We start from the raw sequence: 9,710 nt of genomic DNA on the forward strand, positions 1-9,710 counted from the left end.
CGTGTCACACGTACGGCCAGGACAGCACCAGGTTTGTTTTGGAGCAGCCTCCTGCACTCAGGTGGAAGTTACAACTTCCAGGATTAGGATTAGGCCTGTGCTGTGAGGAACACGAGTCTGAAAAATGGTAGAGGTCGTTTAGTGTAACAGGGAAAATCCTTTGACAGTGAAGAGACTTGAGGACACAAAAAGGAGCCTGATTTAAGACACTGTAAAAGAAAATTGACTTTGATGCCGGAACACTTTTAGGGCTTGTTTCAACTTTGCATCAGAAAAAGGGCTGATTTGTTACATTTCTCTCCTTTCTAATTTCAGCAATTCCTCCAGAGCTAAGAAAAAGACGACTTGTGAATCTGCAGCTGCAGTTTTTTGTACGTGGTGGAACCACAGCAAGAAAAATAATATTTTTAAGAGCCAGTATGAGCCAAATTGAAGGGAAGTTTGGGGGATCTTCTGGGGAAGCAGAACCTTTCAAGGTCACCTGTATGTAGGCAAGTATATAAATCATTATGTAGCAGGCTAGGATTGCCTAGGTAGTAGAAGCACTAACTTTGGGAACAGATGTAGCAAAATAGGCAAAAATGAAGAAAAAGTATTTAACTGCAAGTTGTTTATTTGGAAAAAAAAAAAAACAAGGAGGGGAAGGATGAAAAGGATGGCAAAAAGGATTTAGAAACAAAAGTAATGGTTACTGAGTGGTGTAGGAGGTAGAATGAGGAGCAACAACTCTTACTCAGTCATAGAATGAATCACAGACTGGTTTGGGTTGGAAGGGACCTTAAAGACCCTCTAGTTCCAAGCCCCCTGCCATGGGCAGGGACACCTTCCATAGCCCAGGTTGCTCCAAGCCTCATCCAGCCTGGCCTTGGACACTTCCAGGGATGGGGCATCCACAGCTTCTCTGGGCAACCTGTCCCAGTGCCTCACCACCCTCTCTGGGAAGAACTTCTTCCTGATATCTAATCTAAATCCCCCACTTAAACCCCGTTACCCCTTGTCCTGTCACTACAGGCTGTATGGCTGTGTATACACTACCACAAGTGCTGAACTGTAACTCAGTAATTGTGTGTAACTAATTGGAGTGTGAAGGACAGAGTTGTAAATAACAGCGGTCTATTATTAGAAGTTTATTAGCTCACAAATTAGCTCTTTGATTTATTAGATGATTAGTAGCGTGTTATTAGTCAATAAACAGCCCGGTCTCTTTTATCAGTCACATCCTGAGTCTGCAGCCTGAGAGGAGCTGGACTGACAACAAATCCTGCAGCTCCATCATTTGTCAGGGCAGACCGATCTTCTTTGCTCGCTCCCTTCAGTCTGTTGAGAAGTTTGGGCAGTTTTGAACTGGCATCACATCTCCCACCTTCGAAATGTATTTTTTTGAGTGCTCCAGAAAGCTGCTGCAAAGGCTCCCTTTTCACAAGTACTCTTAAGGGAATTAACATGCAGTTTTGACAACAGTCCCCCACAACATCCTTCTCTCTAAAGGGGAGAGATGTGGGTTTATATAGGTGGACCGTTTGGCGGAGCAGGAATTGGTTGGATGTTGACATCCAGAGGGTAGTGGTCAACATTTCAATTTCAGCTGATGGAGATCAGTGACGAGTGGTGTCCTTCAGGGGTCCATACTGTGACCAGGACTGTTTAATGTCTTCATCGATGACAGAGACAGCGGGATTGAGCGCACCCTCAGGAACTCTGCAAATGACACCAAGCTGAGTGGTGCAGCAGTGGATGAAAAGCTGGATGTGAGCTGGCAGTGTGCACTGGCAGCCTAGAAAGCCAACCGTATCCTGGGCTGTATCAGAAGTGTGGGCAGCAGGTCGAGAGAGGGGATTCTCCCTCTGCTCTCACGAGACCCCACCTGCAGTTCTGCGTCCAGCTGTGGAGCCTTCAACATGAGAAGGGCATAGACCGGTTGGAACGAGTCCAGAGGAGGCCACGAAGATGATCAGAGGGCTGGAGCACCTCTCCTGAGAGGAGCTGAGAGATGTGGTTGTTCAGTCTGGAGAAGAGAAGGCTCTGGGGAGACCTTATCGCACCTTCCAGTACCTGAAGGGGCCTAGAGGAAAGCTGCGGGGGGACTTTTTACAAGGGCCTGTAGTGACAGGACAAGGGCTAACGGGTTTAAACTGAAAGTGGGGAGATTTAGATTAGATATAATAAATTCTTCACAGTGAGAGCTGAGAGATGTGGTTGTTCAGTCTGGAGAAGAGAAGGCTCTGGGGAGACCTTATCGCACCTTCCAGTACCTGAAGGGGCCTAGAGGAAAGCTGCGGGGGGACTTTTTACAAGGGCCTGTAGTGACAGGACAAGGGCTAACGGGTTTAAACTGAAAGTGGGGAGATTTAGATTAGATATAATAAATTCTTCACAGTGAGGGTGGTGAAACCCTGGCACAGGTTGCCCAGGGAGGTGGTAGACGCCCAAATCTCTGGAAGTGTTCAAGGCCAGGCTGGATGAAGCTTTGGGCAACTAGTGGAAGGTGTCCCTGCCTATGGCAGGGGGGTTGGAACTAGATGAACTTTAAAGGTCCCTTTCAACCCAAAATATTCTATGATTGCACAAGATACAACATACAGAACAAACCAACACTTCCAAACACAAGGCTGTACAGCACAGCCTTTCAAAGATTAGGGTAGAAAGCATACCCAAGCCAAACCCAGATGTTCAGACACCAAAAGCATTTGCTCTATTGACAACCAACAGCATTTGTTTCACATGGTGGTTTATTTTAAGAATTCACGGATTTCTGGAGCTTTGCCACTTCTTCACAAAATAACAGAGCAGTCTTGTTAACACAGACAGGTTAAACCATATACTCAGAAGAGCTCTTCTTCACCTGAAAGGAAAATTGAAGCAAATTAAACCCCATTTATTTGTTTAAAGCTTTTGTCTCCTCCAATTTCAACACTTCAACTCACTAATATTCTTTACCCAACCCCCAAGCTCCTTATCAAATCTAATTTTCCATGAAGTTTTCAATTTTGAATATGCTTGTTTTGCTACAGCAACCTCAAGGTACAACATCTTAGAGACGGACGTTTCGGTCACTGTGTTAAGGTCAGGGCACTATGAAAAAAAATTAAAACAGTAATTGCAAACAAATCCGACAACCCGGAAAAAAAAACCCCACAGACAACTGTCAAATGTGGATGTTTGCTATCATGGACATATTTTGCTTAATTACTGACTCTTAATGTTTTGTTCAGACAGATTCAAACTACCAATGGGCAGCTTCCCAGCTCTTTGGGAAGAGAGTGTGTCTGACCAACACCACTGAATTCCAACTTCTCATTCGACTTCAAGATTTTCTGTGTTAATTCACTTTAAAACACAGTCTAATTTCATAACTTTACCTCTTGGATTTGGCTGAACTGCTTTTTCCGATTAATTCCTGGTTACAGTATTATGAGAAAAAAAACAGAACAGGCAGGTTAGGAAGCAACTCATGCAAATTCAGGCAAAACTCGGCAGGGATTTATGACCACAAATGTATTGTGAGGAGCACAATACAGCAGGTAACCGCTCTGTGGTATGTATCCCAGGCACTGTGTAAACATACAGGGTATTTACACAGGTCTTTGCACCCGAGTGTAACACACATTTTTAGCTGTTAGGTGTAATATACATCAGCTACACGCAGTTACAAACTGCGGTCTAAGCCCACACATTTGTAACCCACAGCACACACCTTCACCAAATTTATTTCTCAGGGAAATATGCAAAATACTGAACTTAAAGTACCTATTCAGTATCGACAGACCCTGGAAACTCCCTCCTCCTTCCAGCCCCACCCCTAAACTCTCAGCTTCAGAACACCACCACAGGCTGATTTATCCAAAAGGGTTTCGGGCACCTGAACTGCCCCTCCATCCAACACTGCTGAGCTGTGTGGGCAGAGTGGGAGGAGCCCAGGTAGAAGGGAGGAGTGGGGAAAGCCACTGAATGCCAAAAAGGAGAAAAACCACTGCCTGTTCAGGCAAGGATGTGGGTTGAGGCTAAAAACCTATTTTACCAGCTTTTTAACTTTATCTGGCCAAAAAAGACTTGCCAAACTTCACACCTTGTTAGTAGAACTGCACAAGCTGAAAACAGGAGTCATGCCCGGGATGGTCTCCCCTTCAGTTTTAGGACCCACGTGCCCTCACCTTCCCATCAACCTGACACAAGCAGGATGCACAAGCAGTACAGGGCTTTGCAACCACTCTTGTTTCACAGGTACACAGGTACTCACAGAGCAGCAGCACCAGAGATGATCTCAATAAGCTCCTTGGTAATGACGGCTTGACGGGTACGGTTGAATGTCAAAGTCAATTTGTCAATCATCTCAGCTAGAAAAAAACGAAGATTGGAATTTAAACGTGCAATAAGTATTCAAACAGAGATAAAGCGAAGCTGTATGAACAGAATCCCAAAGTCTTACAGATCCATGCAAACAATCAACAGGCTTATTGGACTTTTTCGGTTTTTCTCCTACAGATAACACTACTAGCAGACAATCTAGAAACCTGGTAATTTGGCTGGAGGCATCAGAGTTAAACATCCGAAAAACAGGTGACAGACTATTAAATACCATGGTATGGCATCATTTACTGTAACATAGCACAAGCATGCACTATTTGCTTTTAAATTACAGCTCACTGTCAATTAACTACATCGGTATTTCCTTCAAGTTACTGCTGTTCTGGCACAGCGAGTCGGATTGGTTTATGAAGTGGTTTTGTTCATGGTTTTTTTTTTTACGTGCAGAAGTCATCATCTTTCTCTCAAGATAAGGCGGTCAGCAGACAGCCATACTTAACAGTTCCAGGTAGCCCCCAGCCTATCACAGCAGCTCCAGTCACCGGAATCCTTCACGCGACGCTACGACAGAACCTTCTTCGGAGCGAAGTCTTATCACCATGCCACAATAAAAGCTATTGGCTGCCTCCCCCTGATACCAACTGCAAACGCTCTGCACTGCACCCAGCTTGGACACCTTCCAAGGAGTACTTGAGTATTCTCAACTTGTTGCATGACAGGTGATAAAGTATTTAACTGCTGTTTGTTTCGCCACTTTTAAATTGGTGTGTTACTAATTACATTGGGCTCACAGGTACAGGTTTATAAAAATTTTGGAAATCCTCAGAGCAGTCAAGTCACATAAGAAGTGTGAAGAATTCCTGGCCATTACAAAATAAGAGTATGAAACACCAAACTAATCAAGGAATGTGTTACTTCACTTCCAGTTTACCTAGTCTCCTTTCTCATATATTTGACAGCAATCCCTCTTTCCAGGGACTAAATAAGGCTCACATGTTCAGAAAAGAATCTCAGTAGAACTGGCTCAAAAAAACCCAGACTCAAATTGGAATTGCAGGAGAAACCAGCTCATTTCCTAACATTCTGGAAGCAAAGAATTACACAAAGAGGTCAATACTTGCATGCTAAATTACTGAAGCCCTGGGAAACCCAGGGATTTGACTTACAAGCATTTTTGCTAGCGTTGTCCATAGCGGTCATCCTAGCACTCTGCTCGCTGGTGGTGGATTCTTTCAGGGAGTAATACAGGATATTTGCCAGTGTAAATTCCTGGTAGTTTCTCAGCACATCAGCATCAATATCATCATAGATGCTTAGGCTTTCTGTAAGACATGAAAGAGCAGACTTAGAGAAATGCAAGATACACTACTTCTGGCAAAACACTCTAATGCCACATGAAAGACTACTCAGCTGGCCCTGCTTAATGCAGTGTGGAGGGATCTTCCCTATGTACTACATGGGTTTCCACAACAAAATTTCAAGTAGCAGAGAGATTAAGATTTTATGTCTTTTCATTCAATTTAACACTAAGAAAGTCAGATGCTGACCAAGGCCAAATACATTATTGGTGTATTATGTTTAATCTTCCCATACAATGCTGCAGGAACATTCTGGGGTATTTTTAGTGTGAAGTCACTCAATGCCCAGGCTGTTTAGTGCTGAAAACACTCAAATGGACAGAGTTTTGCAATTCTTGCTTGAGAATGTCAAAGCAAAATTAGTACCACCTTTAAGCACAGGAACAGGTTGCCCAGAGAAGCTGTGGATGCCCCATCCCTGGAAGTGTTCAAGGCCAGGCTGGATGAGGCTTTGAGCAACCTGGTCTAGTGGAAGGTGTCCCTGCCCATGGCAGAGGGGTTGGAACTGAATGGTCTTTAAGGTCCCTTCCCCCCAAACCATTCTATGATCTTTCTTTTTAACCTCCCTGCCCACAGCACCCTGATAGGTCACCCTTGGACTGCCAAGATAAAAACAACCTGGTAAACACATGTATCTTAACTCAATATGATGTTTTAATACCATATTCGCGTGCTCAGAGTTCTTCTCCTGTGATTTATCACTTCACATAACTGGTGGTTTCTAGTTTACTACTTACCAGAACCAGCAACTGTTTCAAGAGAGAAGATTGGTTTTTCATCGGTCTTGTAGGAGATGACAGACCTGTATAAAAACAGCACAGCGCTAGTTGAACTGAAAAGCCTAAATTCAGTGTTTTAAATCAAATCAGAATAGACAACTTCTGGCCTTCCAATTCCGCAAAGTTTTGCGATAATCCTAATGAAGAGTTCTGAGATACCATGTGGATATAATGACATGCTGACTGTAAGTACATCAGCATCCACTGTACAAGGAAAAAAGGGAATTCCAGCCGTAGCTATTAGAAAAAAACAACCCTCACATCTCTTCACACACAACAAAATGCACTCACTCGCCAAGAAATAAATGTGCCAATTCAGTCAGTTTTCGTATGACTTCACTGCACCCATGTGCTGTCTGAAGCTTCCTACCCAGTATTTTTCCAGTGCAGTTTCAGTTTCATCTCACCTGAACCGATTGTAGATGACAGAGCCTTCATCAAATTCATACCCAGAGTTTAACAACTCGGAGGCAATGACTGAAGCATCTCCAAAGCTCGGAGGTCTCCGTCCCACTTCTTTGAATGTCAGCAGTAAGTAATTGCCATGTGTCCTGCAGAAACAACAGATCCGTGTTAAAACAAGTGGCTGCTCTAATGTACAACTACGTGGCCCTGGGAGGCAGTGAGTCCAGTAACCTACTGGTGCTCAGAACCCAGCATTTTACTGAATTAGGGTCTGAAAGAAACTGTACTTTTCTTTCTCCAGTTAAACGATTATGATAGCTTTGATGATAAATACACACTTGCATCAGCGCTAGTGTTGCTAGCTTTCAGACTTTTATTCCAAAAACATGATAGGGCTATGCAGCAGTTTCATGAGCATCCAGATGCTCAAAACCCCTTTTATTTGCAAATTATTTTAAAGGAACTTGAATTTAGTACAGTTCCACTAAATGCAATCACCTGTGAATACCACGCAGCTTTCTGAGAAGTCTTGAAATTTTTACTACAGAAAACAAAGCCACCAAACCAAACGTTTCTCCTTTTTACCTCTGAAGTAGGCCTCTGATCTTGTCACCTACTCCAACCACCATAACCTCTTTCAAGTTGGTAATTTCATTCTTCAAGGTTTTGGCAATAGATGTATGAATAGCACCACAGAGACCTCGATCAGAGGACACACCAATCAGGAGGTGCTTCTTCTTGTCCTCAGGTGCCTTTATTTCTGCTTTCTCATAGAGAGCTAAAAAAAAAAAAAGATGAATAGGTTTTCCAAGTGTGGCAGGAAGCAAATAGATCCAGTCAAAATACCTTTGCCTTATTCTAATTAAACCCATTTCTAAAGGGGTCGAAATATCAGCTAGATGAATTTTATCTCCCTTGCAATCATTCAAGTTTGTATGTGATCTGACCAGAGGCTACAAAACCAATTCAAAGCCAGTCACACCTCTGCATCGGATATCACACAATCAGTGCCATTACTTCGTTAAGTTCACTGTTCAGTGCCTCAGGACCGGGTGCAGCCCAAGAGTCCACAAGGAGGTTTGGCAGTAGCTGTGGATGCTACAGGGATACGACACAATTCCATTAACAGCTAGAAACAGGCCAACAATTCTGAGTTGTGGTGCTTTTTCAACTAACAAAACCAACCACAAAGTTAAAAAAGTTATCAGAAATTAAAATGAATTTCACATTAGAACCCTTAAAAATCACTTGCCATGAATTATTTATGAGGAATACTCAAGGTGATACTGGCCTAGAGATACAAATTCTTTTGGAAAAGATCTGCTAAGAGGTTTAAGAAGTCCAGGCATTTTATCATCACCATGAAACCCTTCCTCTTCTCTTCCCACATCAGACAGTGCCAGAGTCTTCTCTCACCCAGTGCTCCTGTGCCGTAGACTCTAGCAGGCTTCAGCTCCCTCTCAGCTCTTGCGTATTTTGCGGCAGAAACCATCTTCATGGACTTTGTAATTTTCTGAATGTTCTTGATGGACTTCAAGCGCCTGGTAACTGTAAGGTTAACAGTTGAAGGTCATGGGCTGTACTGGGTATAATGACATCAAAACCAAGCAATAAAATGCTAGCAACAGACACCCAAAAGTATCTTGCCATGTTCCTCAAAGAAGGAAAAATACATAAACAAACAATGGACAAAAAACCCCTCAAAGAATACGCCCTTAGAATTCAGAGTAAGAAAGCAGTAAGAGTAATCTGGCTAATCCAAAACGCACCTTTACATCAGGTATGTCTTTCCCTCCACACATAACATTTATTTAGTGTTTAAGCCAACGTAAGATCTATTTACTGTTCTTTCCTCCCACTTCCACCTGTTTCACATTTGAGGTATATTGTCATCTTTTCCTGGCTGACAAGGCGAAGAAACAAACAAAAAAGCTCATACTATAAAGAGACAGCAAAAACTTCCTCCTCTGTTTAGACTGTGGCAAAACAAGATTCATAAAAATACCGACGCAGAAAGAAAACAAAACAGGTGTCCTCTAGACAAGTGCAATTGCAGGGCAATAACCCTGTATAATAACCAGGAGGAATGGCTTAAAGAAGCATTATCAAAGTGAAACCATTCAGTTCACTTTTTTTCCCCCAATACCGGATAAATGCACAGGGAAATAAACACAAAAGAAAACAAATTAATTCTTAAAGGAGAGCAAAAATCCGGTTTAGCACTTACGATAAATACATTTTAAAAAATAACTTGAATTAGAACTACACTGGTTTGTTGAAATGACATCTAAATTAATGCTGAAAACATTTTAAGCAATACCTTAAACAAGAGAAGTAGTCCTTCAGGAAAGGCATCTTCCATCTTGTTTAAGATAAGAAGTGCTGGATTGCTCATGCATCAATGGTATGGTATATCACAATTAGTTTATCCAACAGAGGCTAACCAAAATTATACTTTAACATATGGTTTTCCTACAACACTTTCCCTCTCTCAAAAGCAAACAAAAGCAGTACTTACTGTCTTTTAGAGTTGCCATATTCCTGACTTGGCCCCTGAAAATGAATGCAGGAGAAATCAGGACAGTTCACTACTTCTCCAGCAAACCATCACCTGTCAAGGGCAGGCCCCTCTCACACGGAAGAAAATTTAATTGCTGTTTCTTAATAGGGACAAGCCACTCTAAACCATGCCTTGTATTCAGACCTTTCCCCCTTCTCCTGATCTCCTGTGTCACTACATGCCATTTCATGCATGATAACGGTGCAATGTAAACCAAGGCCAGACAGCACGGCATCAGGAGGGTTCAACTTCCAACCACAGCAACTGTTGTTTAAAAATGATTAAACAAAGGAGGAGGGCTGG

At 42.7% G+C, this 9,710-nt stretch overlaps 1 protein-coding gene across 3 annotated transcripts; it reads right to left on the reverse strand.

The window, feature by feature from the left end:
- Positions 1–2,713: 2,713 nt before the first annotated feature.
- On the reverse strand, positions 2,714–9,396 carry ATP5C1 (ATP synthase, H+ transporting, mitochondrial F1 complex, gamma polypeptide 1). Of its 3 annotated transcripts, XM_010154986.1 has the most exons (9): positions 9,366–9,395; positions 8,264–8,395; positions 7,433–7,625; positions 6,850–6,993; positions 6,401–6,465; positions 5,472–5,627; positions 4,238–4,334; positions 3,360–3,397; positions 2,714–2,842 (listed from the first exon to the last, which is right to left on the reverse strand). In XM_010154986.1, the coding sequence occupies exons 1-8, from the start codon at positions 9,382–9,384 to the stop codon at positions 3,391–3,393; spliced, it is 813 nt and encodes a 270-aa protein (XP_010153288.1). In that variant the 5' UTR covers positions 9,385–9,395; the 3' UTR covers positions 2,714–2,842; positions 3,360–3,390. The 3 variants fall into 3 exon arrangements, with proteins under 3 accessions (XP_010153288.1, XP_010153289.1, XP_010153290.1); XM_010154987.1 differs by lacking the exon at positions 3,360–3,397; XM_010154988.1 differs by lacking the exons at positions 2,714–2,842; positions 3,360–3,397 and having other exon boundaries at positions 4,234–4,334; positions 9,366–9,396.
- Positions 9,397–9,710: the final 314 nt, after the last annotated feature.

The sequence above is a fragment of the Eurypyga helias genome, unplaced genomic scaffold (assembly GCF_000690775.1).
Source record: "Eurypyga helias isolate BGI_N326 unplaced genomic scaffold, ASM69077v1 scaffold26147, whole genome shotgun sequence".
Lineage (NCBI taxonomy): Eukaryota > Metazoa > Chordata > Aves > Eurypygiformes > Eurypygidae > Eurypyga > Eurypyga helias.